The 19,562-nt window shown below is 35.4% G+C and overlaps 1 protein-coding gene across 1 annotated transcript in view; it reads right to left on the minus strand.

Annotated features, from left to right (window-relative positions):
- Positions 1 to 332: 332 nt before the first annotated feature.
- Positions 333 to 19,562, minus strand: part of LOC132735246 (uncharacterized) — a 31,163-nt gene continuing 11,933 nt past the window's right edge. Inside the window, exons 2-6 of the mRNA XM_060722181.1 lie at positions 11,428 to 12,489; positions 7,564 to 7,696; positions 7,244 to 7,408; positions 3,640 to 3,776; positions 333 to 3,282 (exon numbers count right to left, since the gene is read on the minus strand). Coding sequence (XP_060578164.1) covers positions 2,851 to 3,282; positions 3,640 to 3,776; positions 7,244 to 7,408; positions 7,564 to 7,696; positions 11,428 to 12,489 — 1,929 coding nt within the window. The 3' untranslated portion in view covers positions 333 to 2,850. The remainder of the gene's footprint in view (positions 3,283 to 3,639; positions 3,777 to 7,243; positions 7,409 to 7,563; positions 7,697 to 11,427; positions 12,490 to 19,562) is intronic.

Here is a 19,562-nt window from a genome sequence, read left to right on the forward strand (position 1 = left end):
GGATGAAAAAGTAAGATATTTCCCTTTTTCCTCAAAAATTTTTTCTAATGGGCATGAAAAGGGTTTAAAAAGGGAAACAGTCCCTTTAAATTTAACTGAAAATTTAAGTTTAAAAAAAAAAACAAACTTTTTATAAAGCAAGGCTGTGTGTAATCTTAAGTTGCATGATAAGGTTGAGGGACATAACAGCTGTTCATCCTTTATCAATCAAGCTAAATGAAATTTCTTACAATGTTCACATTGAGCCTCTATATAGCTTATATCATGCACATTAAACAATGGTTGGCTTAAACCTTTAACAAACAAACAAAAATAAAACACAAAACAAAATATACTAATAACAGTAACACATTTTTTTTAATTTAAGTTATTGCTTATCTCAAATCTCAGAGACAGTTTTCAAAGAGAAATCACAAAAATCATGCTATTTACAGTTACATTAATGCAGGCTGTCCAGCACCTTCTGACAAAAAATTAGGGCAAATTTTAGGGCAATTCTTAAGAAATTTTAGGGCTAAAATTAGGAATTTTAGGGTAAATATAAGAAATTTTAGGGCTAAAATTTGGAATTTTATAACTAAATAATGGCCTCAAAAGACCATGATATGGGCTCAACTTTGCATATTTAACACAAAAGTAACTCACAAATAATGCTCTAGTTTGGTTATAGCAAAGGTGTTACCAGTGTTCCATAGTCACCAGTGAAATAATGGATTCACTGGTCAACTGCCTTTAAAAAGAGCTGAAAAATTACATTAAAACATAACTACAATGAAAATATTTTCAAAGTTATAAGAATCCCGGAACAACCAATATTCAATTAGCTAAGCTTTGATTAGCCAATAATAAATGGAAGGGCCCTGGGGAAATTATGCTTTAGATTTATTTTAGCTATAAATGCATTTCTTATCAAAATTTATTCATTTTAAGGTTGGTAGATTTTCAACCAGTCTTGATCTTTCTTAAAAGACAGTAAAAACGATATGACCCACTCAAGTCATTTCAAGGAATAATTAAACTTAAATTCAAACACCAGGGTATACACCTATAAAGAATTTGTTCAAGATTAATCAGGCTACTAAAAATTGTAGAAAATTTCACAACAGTGTCAGTTTTTTCAATGATTTTCAACAGTTTTTTTCCAAATTGTAAAAAACTTACACAATATGTTAGAACATATGTTCAGTACATGTTAATGTGTACAAAAAGGGCAGCTGAAGGTGTCACTTCTTAAGACTAGTACGCTTATTGGGTAGCAAAATGGTTAAGGCATCAAATCATTACTGCCAGTTTACCCTACTCACATTATAATTAGCTATTATGGAAACTTGTCTACATCTGCCAGCTGGTATCACTTACAAAAGATCTGTTCTACAGTCATCACTTGAAAATAACTTGATTACAAATTAAGATTTTATTAATAAGGACCCCTAAATAAAGTTTGATGCAATTTAGTGGTTCATCATGTAAATAGTTGCTTTAAATACACCTTAGACTGAGGTAAAACTCTGTAGCCAATAAAAATGTAACTTCCATGGAAATTTTTGTATCACAATTTTAAACAGGTGACTCTTTTGATATAGTCAAAGTTGGACCATTTAAAACAAACAGTTTCTTATTATTTTTTCTGATAACACTAAACATCTGACAATTAATCAAGTATGGCATTTCTGCAGGAGTTGAAGTAAATACAACATGTGACATTATGCAATTTAGTCAGACTGTGTTCGAAATTAGGTTATGATTGAAATATGGTTGTTTCGCAATATGTTTATCACAAAGATAAAAAAAATAGGAATTTAAGTGAAAAAATAGGGCTTTTTTAGGAATTCCCTTTGAATTTTTCATTTTTTTAGGAATTTTAGCCAAACTGAAAAAAAGTAGAATTTTTTAGGAATTTTAGGGACGCTGGACAGCCTGATTAATGTCATAATCTGTATAAAGGCCCCCCGGGGTGGGGCCAATTCAAACCCAGGGGCTTTTATTTGTTCAAACATGGTAGCCACCTATTAGAAGATGTTTCATGATAAATATCTAAGCTCTAGGTCTTAGGTTTTATGAAAAGAGAATTTTTTAAGTTTTTACTATATACATAAAGGGAAAAACAATGGCCCTTAGGGCAGGGCCAATTTTGACCCCCGGGCTTTTATTTGTATAAACTTGGTAGACACCCGCTAGAAGATGTTTCATGCTTTCTATCGAAGCTCTAGCTCTTTAGGTTTTTTAAAATAAGATTTTTTTAAGTTTATTGTTGTTGCCATGGCATTAAATTCTTTGATCAATTTTTAAAGTTGACTACCAAAGGAACATTCCTTTGGATGAATTTTGCTTAGCGGTTTATAAGGAGATGTCGTTAAAAGTAAAAGTTTACGGACTGACCATGGACGAAAAGCGATCACAAAAGCTCACCATGTCACTTTGTGACAGGTGAGCTACAAAACAAGAGGGCAATGATGGCCCTGTATTGCTATAAAATAGGCAAATAAGCAATCAAAGCATTTATGGTTATTGATCCACAATCCAGGAATAGTAATCAACAGCACAATATAATTATCATTTATGTTATCCATGTGACTACTTGGGTGGGACCAATATTATTTCAAGGATCATGATTTTAACAAATTTGGAATAAGTCCCAATGCTACATGCACAATCTCAAAGATCTGTGCCTAAGACTTTTATATACAGCTGCTGTACAACAGTTTAAGTTCAAAATGGAAACCCCAGGCAGTGGCCAATTTACCATAGCAGTTTCAAAACAAACTTTGCACATGTCCATGGTATAAAGCTACATGGAAACATTAAAGCTCTTTGCCTTGTGCCTCTGTCACCCTTACATCTGATTAAAAATTACTTCAACCCGAAAAACTCGTTAGCAAATGCAAGATCATAAAACTGAAATAGTTTGTCATCCTCTGGCAGTTCCATGGAAACTGATGGTCTTGGCAGTATAAGTCTGTTAATACATGTTTGTGCAGTAGGAATGAAAGACTCTTTTTCTGTGAAATATATAGATGGCTGAAGCTGAAATCCTAAAACTGGCTCATCCTCCGCACCTGTCACAAATCTAAGCATACTGTTGAGTGTCATCCCTAGTCGCCTACCACTTGCCACTTCCCTCATGTACTTAATGAATTTTCCATACACTTCCTTTTCTAAGACAGCATTGTTTGAGCCATTCTCACTAAATACAGGCTTCAAAATGGTTGTTAGTTTCTTCACTGTCAGTGGCACAATACTTGGGTGAAACAGAAACTCCATGGATGGCAACCATTTCACAATCTGTTAAACAAAAAATTAATGTTAATTGTTTGGATAGTAATGGGTATACACAATGTTGTTGAAGTCTATTTTTCTATTATTAAAACAGCATGTGGAAATCTGCACAAGCTTTCTTTCATTTATATAAAGACTTGATCCTTGGCCTTTTTTGATGAAATCACACTTTTGTCTTCAAACTTTCCCTAGCCTTGCTATTTATCTTGCTTGGTACATGCTTTTGTTTCAAGCTTATCAAAAATACATACACAGTCGAAATTATTCTAAGAGATTGATAAGCAATGGACAATAAAAAGGCCAAATCCCATTGGCAAGACAATCATATACCATATCTATAAGAAGTAAGAGAATAAAAATTACCTCCATGATTCCTAGAGTGTTAAGCCCTTGTCTCAGCTTAATGATACTTGGAGAAGGTGTTTCACTATGCCATAGTTCTTGGAGAACATTTTCATCCATGAAGTTGGGAAATGCACCATTCTGAAGGATACTGAGAGCTGAAATAAAATGCAACAGCTTTAATGTTTCGCTCACCTGAGCAGATAAGTTAGGTCATTAAGTCATATATTTAAAAAAACACTTTATACACTTAAGATGAAACAGTTATTAACCAATCTTCAATGACGAATCTTAAAACATCCATAACAATAGAAACAAGAGCTGTCACATGAGACAGCGAAGATCGACTAATAAAATACTGGACGCAGTTAGGAAAACAAAAATATGAAAAAACAATCAATTATGTATAATTATGTATTACATTATGGTAAAACAAGAACTGTCGGGGGACAGTAAGGCTTTATTCCAAAAAGTTGTCCCAAGGATGTTTTATTGAGTATAATAATGCTTACCTATGAATACATAAAATTGACCGAAAAGGTACAAAGGCTTGTTATTAAGATGTTTAATCAAGAAATTTACTGCTTTATTATTATGAATGTATAAAATTGTCCCAAGATATCAGCTTACAAGCAAAACTTTACCATGAATTTCTTAGTTGAAAAAGGGTAACAAAAAATCAGCCTAAATGCAAAATAGAATTATGGATCTTGGTCAGTGACCTACAATTATGACCCTTAATGCATATGTGAAGTTTTAAATAAATACCTTTAATAATAATTGAGATATGTAAAACATGCAAGTAAACATTAACCAAGAGACTAAGAAGAAAAGGGGAGATAAATCAGCCTAAATGCAAGATAGAGTTATGGTACTTGGTCAGTGACTTACAATTATGACCTTTCAAGCATATGTGAAGTTTCAAATCAAAATCATTGATAGTAATTGAGATTATGTAAACATTAACCAATAGACTAAGTAAAAAAGGGGGAGATAAATCAGCCTAAATACATGACACAGATATGAGTGCTGTTCGGTGATCATTATTTATGACCACAAATATACATATGAAGTTTCAAATTTGTATCTTTAATAGTTTCAGAGATATGCAAAACTTGCATGTTAAACTTAACCAAGAAAAGGAGAATTTTTAAGTACAAAAGGGAGCATAATTCAGTCAAAATACATGGCAGAGTTATGAATCTTGAGATGTGACCTTCAATTATGACCCTAAGTACATGTGTAAAGTTTCAAGTAAATATCTTTGAAGACCTTTAACCTTTAACCAAAATTTCTAAGTTTCAAAGGGGCAAATTATTCTGCAAATATTGCAGGCAGAGTTATGCAACTTTGCAAACTGATGTACAATGTAACTATAAATAAGTATTGTAAGTTTCAATTGAATATCTCAAGCAATAATTGAGACATTTGACTTTACAAAAAACTTTAACCAAAATTTCTAAGTTAAAAAGGGGCATTATTCTGTAAATATTGTAGGCAGAGTTATCAAACTTGTCAATGTGATGTACATTGCTACTATAAATAAGTATTGTAAATTTCAATTGAATATCTCATGCAATAATTGAGACATTTGACTTTACAAAAAACTTTAACCAAAATTTCAAAGTTAAAAAGGGGCATAATTCTGTAAATATTGTAGGCAGAGTTATCCAACTTGTCAATGTGATGTACATTGTTACTATACATAAGTATTGTAAATTTCAATTGAATATCTCAAGCAATAATTGAGATATTTGACTTTACAAAAAACTTTAACCAACGCAGACGCTGACACCAGGGTGACTACAATAGCTCTCATATTCTTCGAATAGTCGAGCTAAAAAGGTTTTATCACACATAAACATACAGTGTTCCTGAACTTACTGAGCTTTAAATAGCAATAAATGGGTCAATTTCCAAAAATGTCCATATTTCAGCTGAGGGGGGTTTCAAAAACAAGAGGGCCATGATGGCCCTAGATCGCTCACCTGACTTATCAAACTCATTCAAACAATTACCTAGACAAGCATTCTGACCAAGTCTCATGACAGGTGAGTGAAAAATGTGACCACTACAATGTTAACAAGGATTATCCATATTTTAGCAGTGCGACCTAGTTTTTTACCCAGGTGACACATATTCAAACTTGACCTAGAAATCATCAAAACAAACTTTCAGACCAATTTCCAGGATACTTGGATCAAAACAGTAGCAACTAGAGTGTTAACAAGATTTTCTATTTTTAGCTCCGGTGACCTACTTTCACATGCAATTTCGAACTCATCCAAGCAATTACCTAGACAAGCATCCTGACCAAGTTTGATGATAATTGAGTCGAAAATGTGACCACTAGAATGTTAACAAGGTTTTCCCATATTTGGGCGATGTGACCTAGTTTTTCATCCAAGATGACCCATGTTCGATCTTGACTTAGAAATCATCAAAACATACTTTCAGACCAATTAACAGAATATTTGGATCACAACAGTAGCCACTAGAGTGTTAACAAGATTTTTCTATTTTTAGCTCCTGTGACCTAGTTTTTCATCCGAGATGACCCATGTTCGATTTATTCCCAGCAATGACCTAAACAAGTTTCCTGACCAAGTTTGATGACAATTGAGTCAAAATTGTGACCACTAGAGTTTTAACAAGGTTTTTCTATTTTTAGCTCCTGTGACCTAGTTTTTCATCCGAAATGACCCATGTTCGAACTAATCCGAGCTATCACCTAGACAAACATCCTGACCAAGTTTGATGATGATTGAGGCAAAAATGTGACATCTAGTGTTAACAAGGTTTTTCTATTTTTAGCTCTTGTGACCTAGTTTCTCATCCGAGATGACCCATGTTCATACTCATCCCAGCTATCAACTAGATAAGCCTCCTGACCAAGTTTGATGATGATTGAGGCAAAAATGCGACCGCTAGAGTGTTAACAACTAAATGTGAACGGACGACGGACGACGGACAATCATCGATCCTTAAAGCTCACCCTGAGCATGCTCAGGTGAGCTAAAAATGAAAAGAATAATTTCAAAAGTTTTTTATCTTGATTGGGTTTTTCCCTGTTATCAACACTATTTCAGTCATATAACTGTGGTCAGTTAAGCTACTCACACTTTTTCTGGACAGCCTTATCCAACTTAGTTAACCAGGACTTAGTGCATATACTTTCGCCATTAACAAAGTGCCCTACTTGAATGGTGGTAGAAAGGATTTTATGAAAGTTGGGTGGCCAGACTGGGGCTCAAACTGACGCGGAACTGCCTCAGATTCATCAATCAGGTACAAATCTATAAATCTTGTTTTGGAGGCTCTTTTCACCTTTTAAATTAACCACAGGTCTTCCTAGTTTATGACAGTTTTACTGTAATATTCCACTTTTTATACATTTATGCAGAAAAGCTTTGAATATTGAGGAGTTCTTTGTTATAAATTATGGGATGTAACCATATACATATTGAGATGGCCAACAGTGTATAACCTGGCAAGACTGGATTATAAGGTAATGTGCTAAATGCAAGCTGTTTGGCTCTACACTGGTGGCAAAAACTTTGATTTCATTTCCAACATTTAAAGGGTTAACTTTTCAAGGTGGTTAGTTTCAGAGAATGTTACTTACCAAATACAGTGCCCACTGCTACATAATCATCTGCAAGTAAATCTCGCAAACCATGACTAAAATACTTCTCTTTTATGGCATTCAAAGCTAACCAAAAAAATTCCTTCCTTGGACCACCATAATCTTCTGCATTCTTAAAGTAGAAACAAACATTACTTTGCATTTCTTTCGTTCAAAATTTCCTCACCATACAATTGAATGGGAGAAACAACTTCAGGATAAAAACAAGAGGGCCATGATGGCCCTGAAGTCGCTCACCTGTATATAGCGCCCCCCCCACCTGTCCCCCAGCAGGGCCAGTTTCAGAGAATGTTACTTACCAAATACAGTGCCCACTGCTACATAATCATCTGCAAGTAAATCTCGCAAACCATGACTAAAATACTTCTCTTTTATGGCATTCAAAGCTAACCAAAAAAATTCCTTCCTTGGACCACCATAATCTTCTGCATTCTTAAAGTAGAAACAAACATTACTTTGCATTTCTTTCGTTCAAAATTTCCTCACCATACAATTGAATGGGAGAAACAACTTCAGGATAAAAACAAGAGGGCCATGATGGCCCTGAAGTCGCTCACCTGTATATAGCGCCCCCCCCACCTGTCCCCCAGCAGGGCCAATTTTAACCCAAGGGCTTTTATTTGAACAAACTTGGTAGACACCCATAAGAAGATGTTTCATGCTAAACATCTAAGCTCCAGCTTTAAGCTCTAGCTCATTGGGTTTCTTAAAAGAAGATTTTTAAGTTTTTACTATACACATTTAGTTAATAAATGACACCCCTGGGGCGGGGCCAGTTTTAACCCCAGGGCTTTTATTTGAACAAACTTTGTAGACACTTACTAGAAGATGTTTCATGCTTAATATCTAAACTCTAGCTATTTGGGTTTTTCAAAGAAGATTTTTAAGTTTTTGCTATACACATATAAGGAAAATCAATGACCCCCCGGGGCGGGGCCAATTTTGACCCCAGGGCTTTTATTTGAACATACTTGATAGACACCCATTAGAACATGTTTCATGCTAAATATCTTAACTCTACCTCTTTGAGTTCTTTAAAAGAAGATTTTTTAAGTTTTTACTTTATGCATATAGGGAAAATCAATGACCCCCTGGGGCGGGGCCAATTTTGACCCCGGGGCTTTTATTTGAACAAACTTGGTAGACACTCATTAGAAGATGTTTCATGCTAAATATCTTAGCTCTAGCTCTTTGGGTTCTTTAAAAAAAAGTTTTTAAGTTTTTTACTATATGCATAAAGGGAAAATCAATGACCCCCAGGGGCGGGGCCAATTTTGACCCCAGGGCTTTTATTTGAACAAACTTGGTAGACACTCACTAGAAGATGTTTCATGCCAAATATCTAAGCTCTAGCTCTTATGGTTTTTTTAAAAGAAGATATTTACAGTTTTTTCTTTTGGTTGCCATGGCAACCAGAGTTCTGCATGGAATTAAATTCTTTGAAATTTTTTTAAAGGTGACCACCAAAGGAACATTCCTGTGAAGTTTGGATGAAATTGGCTTAGTGGTTTATAAGGAGATGTCATTTAAAGTAAAAGTTTACCGACGGACGGACGCCGGACGGACGCTGGACGAAAAGCGATCACAAAAGCTCACCCTGTCACTTTGTGACAGGTGAGCTAAAAAAGAAACTTGAAAAATAAACATGCTGAAAAGACAAAGTGAGCCAAAACTGTCAAATCATAAGCCAGAGTTAAGACTCATTTAAGAGCTTCAATCCAAAGAATAATGAAATGGAAAAGTGGCTCAGTAGACAACAAGGGTCATCAGTGATGACATGTGTCTTCTCATTATAGCCAATTGCATGTTGCAGCTACTGTGTAGCAGGAGACCCAAAAATCATTAATGGAGCAAAACACAGTTTTTATTCAAGGCCCATAACATAGGTGAAAATCCTTCAATTTGAAAATCCGAGTAATATGTGAAAGTACTTAAGCTACCGATCAATCCTGTAAAGTTTCATTTTATCCTTCATATAAACTCATTAATGGGCCCCACAGAGAGAAGACGCAGCTATCAGCAGCCAGTGGTCAAAACGAGGCATTAGCATCTACGGCCAAGACGTATAATTGATGTTTGTTTTTACTTCGGACTTCAAAAGTGAAATCATTTGTGGATATTAATTAAGCAGTTAAAATAGTGTGATAAGAGGTATGTTTACTTCATTAAAATTGCATTTGTGGTATAAGAGGTGTAGTCCGGACAAATTTTTTTAAAAATCAAAATCATTAATGGACATTACTCTGAGAATAATCACTAAATCGAAAAATGTTAATGAGCCCCCAAAAAACCCAAAAAAAACAATGATATGCACAACTAAACTTGGTACCATTCATTCCTATAAAGTTTGAATAAAAATTGCACATGTAGTTTCTACGAAGTAGTTTGGACAAGATTCTGTGAAGCTGGCAACACAAAAAAAACATGTTTTTTATTCAAGTGCCACAACTTGACCAAAAATCATTCAATTGTATATCCTGGGTAATATGCACAAGTATTAGAGCTACAGATCAATCCTGTAAAGATTCATTGAAATTGCTTCCGTGGTATAAGATAGGTAAGTCCGGTAAACTTTAAAACTAAAAATCATGACTAAACTTGGTACAGATTATTCCAGTAAAGTTTTGAGTAATTGCACCAGTAGTTTCTGAGGAGTAATCCAGACAAGTTTTGTGACGGACGGACATACAGACGACAGAGAAGTGATCCCTGTGTAGAGGCGACACAAAAATGTCAGAAAGCAACAAGATTTTGAGTAGTACCAGCTCATTAATGATTACAAAATCCTTCTTCTTGCCCTTTTGCTACCGAATATTTGTACTATGTTTGAACACAATACATGTACCTCAATTATTCTTTCTTAAGATATTGGACTTAATATAATACCAGCTTGTCATACAAGGGCAATAACTTTTGAACAAAGCTGGTCAAAATTAAACAAGAGCCATGTAAACATGGCCATCCCCCTGCAGAATGTGTTTGCTCATTGGAAGATATATATGCTGTAGAGCAGAATAATTAATTTTAAGAGGTCTCTTGGTAATGAAAACTGATGGCTGAAGTGATTACAGATTTGAAACCTATGTGAATACTGATGGCTAAAAATACCAAAGGACAATAACTGAAAAATAATCCAGGGTAGGTTATCATCCTTGTGTGCTGCACTCCTCAATGAGATCCATCCACATATTAAGTTTCAAGTTGATACCTCTAACACTTTTTGAGATAAGCTCCTGAAGTATCAAAAATAACAAATGGCAATAACTAAAAAATTATGAAGGATAGAGTTATCACTCTCATGCACTGCACACCTCGCGAGTGAGATCTATCCACCTATGAAGTTTCATGTTGATATCTCAAAGGCTTTTTGAGTTATGCTTTTGACAAAAATTAAGATTGAAAAATAACAAAGGGCAATAGCTGCAAATATATGCAGGGTAGAGTTATCATACTTGTGCACTGCACTGCTCCTCAGTATGATCTATCCATCTATGAAGTTTCAAGTTGATACCTCAAATACTCTTAAATTATGCTCCGGACAATAATGTGGGACAGGAGGACAGACGGACATCCTCAAAGTTTGGTATTTAAGTGGCTATTCTTTTGTTCTCTCTATTGTTCTTTTGGCCAGGTAAAAGAAAAAGTAGCCAAATAAGAGCTCACTGAATGAATAGCATCAAAGGAAATTTACTGTTACCTATTGTTCCCATAGTCATTTAAGTTCTATACGTTTGTACGGAAGGACAGACAGACGGAGACTATTTCTATATCCCCAACCGCCTTTTTGGCGGGGAATTATAACCTGTGAGAGTCCTAGTCTATTTTTCTACCACTGAACATATTGGCCAAGTTTTTTTCAATTACAGGGCACTGTACATCTGCTGTAAGCCTGTTGTGAAGTGTAAGAATTCTGGAAAGGGGTGATCCCTTGGAAGCAATGACAACAAAGCAAAAAGTGAAAATTACAGACTTGGGTTTCTTGAGTCTGTTCATGAGCAGTAATGGAAATTACTACATTGCTCATGCTTACTAGCACTGGCATAAGCTTCTATCTGTTGAAATGAAATACTTCCATGACAAAATTTAACAATTCTTCTAACTGTCCAGATTAACAAATCACATGTATGCTTACTTGCTGTGTTCAAAGGCATAAAAATACATACCTCATCATAAAATTGAACCTCTAGTGTTAATCTCAACTCTGAGGGCGTCAGGCTAGATAGCTCATCAAATGCTGTATCTAATGGCCTGGACCGGTCAACTAAAATAAAGTTTGTTGCCCCATCTAGACACTGAGTGACATCCTCTATTTCTAATGGTCTTCCAGTTACCATGTCCTTTTGTAATTTCTTTAATATTTCCACAGGATTAGTAATGTTATGACTAACACAAAAATTGACTACACTGTCAACAACTCCTGAGACTGTCATTTCAGTGCTTTCAACTGCTGGCACAGAGCCTGTCATTAGAGTGTTATCTATATCATTCAGCTCTGAATGAGTCACTTCTGAGTTGACAGGTGACGTATTAGGAAAAGTTCTACCAGTCATTTCAGAGCTCTCACCAGCTGGCACAGAGCCTGTCACTAGAATGTTTTCTGTTCCATATGTCTCTGAATGAGTCACTTGTGAGTTGACAGGTGAAGTATTAGGATATGTGAAAACAATACTCCCTGACAAATCAGGAAGATCAACACACTCTTGCATGTGCTCTCTCATTTGCCTTACTGGAATGGAGGAGCTACATATATCACACATAGTTTTATAGTCCTCTTCAATAGGAGGTAAAGTCATCGGTTGTGTTGAAAGGTTATTCTGTACTGGCCTAATATAAATTTTTGCTTGGCCACCAACATACATTTTTAGTTCTTTTGAATTCCACCGTGATCCAATTACCTTTAAGATCCTACAATTCTGTTCTGATCTTAACAGTTCAAACCCCCCAGCTTCTGCAAGCTGGGGAAAGCCAGCGCCTGAAGACATCAACTTCTTCATAACCTCTGATTCATCATCATCGTTTTCCAGTCTTATCTTTTTTAACCCCAATCCTGCTGTTATCAAAACTTCTTTTTCACTCACATTTGGTATTCTTTCAGTAGTGGAGCTAGCTAAACAAAAGAACTGTCCTGTCCACCCTGTCAGTTTTGATGTTTTTTTCTTTTTCTTTCCAGTCTGACTGTGTCTTCCAAACAATCGATTCCTCTCTGTCAAAAGACTGGAAGCCACCTGAAAAAGCATATCCAAGATGTGATTTGTGTCACAATTTACGTTAAACAGATTTATATACACAACCCTGTAAAATATCCCTTTTTTAACATTTCCTGTACACACTCCTAAACAAAATATGACAGTTAACTCATTACCAGATATATACGCCTTTTTCACCCCCCCCTCCCTTTGCTTTCTCAAATGGTGAAAAAATGCCTTATTTAGGCCCTCAAACTCTTGTTTTTAATTGAGATAATTATGTTATTTAAAAAAGTGACCACTTTTTCGGCGTCATCCCCCATCCAAACATCAGGGGGTTGCCAGAAAGGGGATGTGCCCCCTTCTGTCTGGGGGTTTTGAAGGGGGGGTAGTCACTTTGAATTCATTTTTATGAAAAAATCAACGCAAAATAGTGAATTTTGGCAGTTTTTAGATGTCCCCTAGTTGCCATGGTAACAGGAAATTTAAGACTGAGCATGTTATTACAAAGGCAATGGTCCAGTCAACATTTGTGCCAAGTTTGATTATTATTGAAGCAGTTCTTATGGTTTTATAGCAACTTAACTAAACTTGTAACCGGAGACTTTTCAATGAAAACAGCCATTTTTCACAAAATGCTCATTGGGTAATGGGTTAAGTGATCATGTGTAAAACAAGAGGGCCATGATGGCCCTGAAGTCGCTCACCTGCATATAGGCCCCCGGAGCGGGGCCAGTTTAAGCCCCAGGGCTTTTATTTGAACAAACTTGGTAGACACCCATTAGAAAATGTTTTATGTTAAACATCTAAGGTCTAGCTCATTGGGTTTTTTAAAAGAAGATTTTTTCAATTTTTTTCTTTACACATATAGTTAAAAACAATGACACAACTGGGGTAGGGCCAGTTTTGAACCCAGGGCTTTTATTTGAACAATCATTGTAGACACTTACTAGCAAATATTTCATGCTTAATATCTAAACTCTAGCTATTTGAGTTTTTTCAAAGAAATTTTTTAAAAGTTTTTGTTATACATTTATAAGGAAAATCAATGACCCCCTGGGCGGGCAAATTTTGACCCCAGGGCTTTTATTTGAACAAACTTGGTAGACACTCACTAGAAGATGTTTCATGCTTAGTATCTAAACCTCAGCTATTTGTTTTGTTTTTTTTTCAAAAAAGATTTTTTAACTTTTTGCTATACACATAAAAGGAAAATCAATGACCCCCGGGGCGGGGCCAATTTTGACCCCAGGACTTTTATTTGAACAAACTTGGTAGACACTCACTAGAAGATGTTTCATGCCAAATATCTAAGCTCTAGCTCTTACGGTTTTTTAAAACAAGATATTTAAAGTGTTTTTCTTTCGTTGCCATGGCAACCAGAGTTCTGCAGGGAATTAAATTCTTTTAACAATTTTTAAAGGTGACCACCAAAGGAACATTCCTGTGATGTTTGGATGAAATTGGCTTAGTGGTTTATGAGGAGATGTCATTAAAAGTAAAAGTTTACGGACGGACGGACGAAGAACGGACGCCGGACGAATAGCATTCACAAAAGCTCACCCTGTCACTTTGTGACAGGTGAGCTGAAAACAGATATAAAATTTAAATCTAAAACTGATATCACAAAGTTCAGATTTGTATCTGAAAAAGTACATATTATGAAAGGAAAACAACAGTTCCAAAAAATGTGTACATATAAGAGACATCAATGACCCCCTGGGGCGGGGCCAATTTTGACCTTATAGGGCTTTTATTCGAGCAAACTTGGTAGACACTTTTAGAAAGATTTTTCATGCTTAATGTCTAAGCTCTAGCTCTTTGAGTTTTTTAAAAGAATATTTTTTAAGTTTTTACTATATACATATGACGGAAAATCAATAACCTCCTTGGGCAGGGCAACTTTGGACCCTGGGGCACTAAGATTTTTTAGGCTTAATATCTAAGCTCTCTCTCTTTGGTTTTTTTTTAAAGAAAATTGTTTAAGTTTTAACAATGTACATTATAAAGGAAAATCAATGTCAGATCCCCTGGGGCTTGGCAACTTTTGACCCCAGGGCTTTTATTTGAACAATCTTGGTAGACTCCCATTAGAAGATGTTACATACAGGTGAGCTAAAAACAGATATAAAATTTAAATCTAAAACTGATATCACAAAGTTCAGATTTGAATCGGAACAAGAGCGGTCACAGGAGACAGCCAAGCTCGACTAATAAAATACTGGAAGCTGTAAGGAGGACAAAACTATAAAAGAAAAATCAATTATGTATTATTATATATTAAGTTATAGTAAAAAAATAACATTTGTTAACATAAATTCCAAGATCAAGGTAAATAATTCTAGAAATAGTCACGCTAGAGTTATGAACCTTGTCACACAACATGTGTGTTTTGATAAGAAATATATATTTGAAGTTTGAAGTAGATACCTTAAAAAGTAAAGAAATTATAATATTTCTTAAAGAAAATCCTAAGTTCAAAGAGAGATAAATCTGTGAAAATTGCTTCAAGAGTTATGAACATTGTCACATAAAATGTAATTGATGATAAGGAATAAGTATTTAAAGTTTGAAGTAGATACCTTTAAAACTTAACAAGACGGCCATGATGGCCCTGAGGTCGCTCACCTGTATATAGCCCCCCCAGCCCCCACCCCACCCCCAATGTTGCAGAGCCAATTTAACCCAAGGGCTTTTATTTGCACAAACTTGGTAGACACCCATAAGAAGATGTTTCATGCTAAACATTTAAGCTCTAGCTCAATGGGCTTTTTAAAAGAAGATTTTTTTAAAGTTTTTACTATACACATATAGTTAAAAACAATGACACCCCTGGGGCCAGGCCAGGTTTGACCCCAGGGCTTTTATTTGAACAAACTTTGTAGACACTTACTAGAAGATGTTTTATGCTTAATATCTAAACTCTAGCTATTTGGGTTTTTTTCAAAGAAGATTTAAAGTTTTTGCTAAACACATATAAAGAAAATCAATGACCCCCGGGGCGGGGCCAATTTTGACCCCTGGGCTTGTATTTGAACAAACTTGGTAGACACCTATTAGAACATGTTTGATGCTCAATATCTTAGCCATAGCTCTTTGAGTTCTTTAAAAGGAGATTTTTTTAAGTTTTTACTATATGCATATAGGGAAAATCAATGACCCGCCCGGGCGGGGCCAATTTTCACCCCAGGGCTTTTATTTGGGTTTTTTTCAAAGAAGATTTTAAGTTTTTGCTATACACATATAAGGAAAATCAATGACCCCGGGGCGGGGCCAATTTTGACCCCAGGTCTTTTATTTGAACAAACTTTGTAGACACTCACTAAAAGATGTTTCATGCTTAATATCTTAACTCTAGCTATTTGGGTTTTTTCAAAAAAGATTTTTTAAGTTTTTGCTATACACATATAAGGAAAATCAATGACCCCCGGGGCGGGGCCAATTTTGACCCCAGGGCTTTTATTTGAACAAACTTGGTAGACACCTATTAGAACATGTTTGATGCTAAATATCTTAACCATAGCTCTTTGAGTTCTTTAAAAGAAGATTTTTTAAGTTTTTACTATATGCATATATAGGGAAAATCAATGACCCCCGGGGCGGCGGTCAATTTTGACCCAAGGGCTTTGATTTGAACAAACTTGGTAGACACTTATTAGAACATGTGTAATGCTAAATATCTTAGCTCTAACTCTTTTGGTTCTTTAAAAGAAGATTTTTTAAGTTTTTACTATATGCATATAGGGAAAATCAATGACCCCCTGGGGCGGGGCCAATTTTGACCCCAGGGATTTTCTTTGAACAAACTTGTTAGACACCTATTAGAACATGTTTGATGCTCAATATCTTAGCCATAGCTCTTTGAGTTCTTTAAAAGAAGATTTTTAAGTTTTTACTATATGCATATAGGGAAAATCAATGACCCCCCGGGGCGGGGCCAATTTTGACCCCAGGGCTTTTATTTGAACAAACTTGGTAGACACTCACTAGAAGATGTTTCATGCCAAATATCTAAGCTCTAGCTCTTATGGTTTTTTTAAAGAAGATATTTAAAGTTTTTTCTTTCGGTTGCCATGGCAACCAGAGTTCTGCATGGAATTAAATTCTTTGAACAATTTTTAAAGGTGACCACCAAAGGAACATTCCTGTGAAGTTTGGATGAAATTGGCCTTGTGGTTTATGAGGAGATGTCATTTAAAGTAAAAGTTTACGGACGACGGAAGACGGACAACGGACGGACGCCGGACGAAAAGCGATCACAAAAGCTCACCCTATCACTTTGTGACAGGTGAGCTAAAAATAGTATTTTTTAAGGAAAATTCTAAGTTCAAGGGGAGATTAATCTGAAAACATTGGTGCTAGAGTTATGAACCTTGTCACATAAGATGTGGTTGATGATAAGGAACATATATTTGAAGTTTGAAGTTGATACCTTAAGAAATGACAGTTATAGTGAAAAATATTTTACTGCACCAAAACTTTAATCTGAAATCTGGATGCGGACGCTGGTGCGAGTAGGACAGCTCTCCATATACTTCATATAGTCGAGCTAAAAAGTACATATTATGAAAGTAATTAAAAGATGTATATAAACTCCAGCCGTTTTGGATTTTTAAAAGAAGAAATTTTTTTTTAATATAATCATACCAGCATAAACCTAATATATTGAAGTATATTTGAGCTAATCTGTGTGTGAAAAAATTGTACAAGTAAAGCAAGTAATGGTTTACTTTAGTCAAACTAACAAGAAAAAGTGACTTTCTGGAGTAACTGGAAATTTTCATTCTCTACCAAACATAAAACCTAAGAACCCTGTTTTGGGTATGCCTGCCACTTCAGATTCCATACAGCCCATATTTTCAAACTTTAGACTTATTCAAAATAAATTAAGAAACAAACTTGGAATACAAAACAAGAATGTGTTTGTTAAACACAAATGCCAGTGGCTCAGATTCTTGTCAGTAGCAATATTTAAAAAATATTTACCTATTCACTCAGTTAAGGATGGAAAATAGTAAAAAACAAGAACGTGTTTGTTTAACACATTAATGCCCCCGGCTCAGATTCCTATCAGTAACAATATTTAAAAAAAAATCTATGTTTGACATTGGTGACCTTGACCCAAATGACCCCTTGGAAAACCCTTGGTATGACTAATATAAACATGAAAGACATTAACTTAATGAGGTCGCTCACCTGTATATAGGCCCCCAGAGCGGGGCCAGTTTAAACCCCAGGGCTTTTATTTGAGCAAACTTGGAAGACACCCATTAGAAGATGTTTCATGATGTTAAGTTTTTACTACACACATATAATGAAAAACAATGACTTCCGCCCCCCGCCCCCCCTTTGGCAGGGCCAATTTAAACCCAAGGGTTTTTATTTGGACAAACTTGGTAGACACCAACAATAAGATGTTTCCTGCTTAAAATCTAACCTCTAGCTCATTGGGTTTTTTAAAAGAAGATTTTTTAAGTTTTTACTATACACATATAGTTAAAAACAATGATACCTCTGATGTTTCATTCTTAATATCTAAACTCTAGCTATTTGGGTTTTTTCAAAGAAGATTTTTAAGTTTTTGCCATACACATATAAGGAAAATCAATGACCCCCGGGCCGGGGCCAATTTTGACCCCAGGGCTTTTATTTGAACAAACTTTGTAGACACCCATTAGAACATGTTTCATGCTAAATATCTTAGCTCTAGCTCTTTGGGTTCTTTAAAAGAAGATTTTTAAGTTTTTACTATATGCATATAGGGAAAATCAATGACCCACTAGGGCGGGGCCAATTTTGACCCCAGGGCTTTTATTTGAACAAACTTGGCAGACACTCACTAGAAGATGTTTCATGCTTAATATCTAAACTCTAGCTATTTGGGTTTTTTCAAAGAAGATTTTTTAAGTTTTTGCTATACACATATAAGGAAAATCAATGACCCCCGGGGCGGGGCCAATTTTGACCCCAGGGCATTTATTTGAACAAACTTTGTAGACACCCATTAGAACATGTTTCATGCTAAATATCTTAGCTCTAGCTCTTTGGGTTCTTTAAAAGAAGATTTTTTAAGTTTTTACTATATGCATATAGGGAAAATCAATGACCCACTAGGGCGGGGCCAATTTTGACCCCAGGGCTTTTATTTGAACAAACTTGGCAGACACTCACTAGAAGATGTTTCATGCTTAATATCTAAACTCTAGCTATTTGGGTTTTTTCAAAGAAGATTTTTTTAAGTTTTTGCTATACACATATAAGGAAAATCAATGACCCCGGGGCGGGGCCAATTTTGACCCCAGGGCTTTTATTTGAACAAACTTTGTAGACACCCATTAGAACATGTTTCATGCTAAATATCTTAGCTCTAGCTCTTTGGGTTCTTTAAAAGAAGATTTTTTAAGTTTTTACTATATGCATATAGGGAAAGTCAATGACTCCCTGGGGCGGGGCCAATTTTGACCCCAGGGCTTTTATTTGAACAAACTTTGTAGACACTCACTAGAAGATGTTTCATGCTTAATATCTAAACTCTAGCTATATGTTTTTTTTCAAAGAAGATTTTTTAATTTTTTGCTATACACATATAAGGAAAATCAATGACCCCCGGGGCGGGGCCAATTTTTAAAGGTGACCACCAAAGGAACATTCCTGTGAAGTTTGGATGAAATTGGCTTAGTGGTTTATGAGGAGATGTCATTTGAAGCAAAAGTTTACGGACGGACGACGGACAGACGCCGGTCGAAAAGCGATCACAAAAGCTCACCCTGTCACTTTGTGACAGGTGAGCTAAAAATCATCATTATATTGATTTTTTAATTTAACAAGAATGTCATTTTTTAATAAAATTTCCTATATGTATATGAATTTCAAAAATATGCTTTCAAATATTCTCTCAGAAACTATCATGCAAGTATGATATTGAGTTATCTCAATTATCACAATGTAATCCAAGCAGGTGTTTCTACATTGAGGTATGTCAACCACCACTACAGTATACAAGACTATATAAAAGTACCCGGAATGTCTAGGAGGTGTAAGGACTAAGGCCGAAATGTCCAGGAGCTGAAACATCCAGATATCTTTATATTATCTTTTTTAATATACTTTTG

Source organism: Ruditapes philippinarum, unplaced genomic scaffold (assembly GCF_026571515.1).
Source record: "Ruditapes philippinarum isolate M1 unplaced genomic scaffold, ASM2657151v2 ctg538_1_1_1_1, whole genome shotgun sequence".
NCBI lineage: Eukaryota > Metazoa > Mollusca > Bivalvia > Venerida > Veneridae > Ruditapes > Ruditapes philippinarum.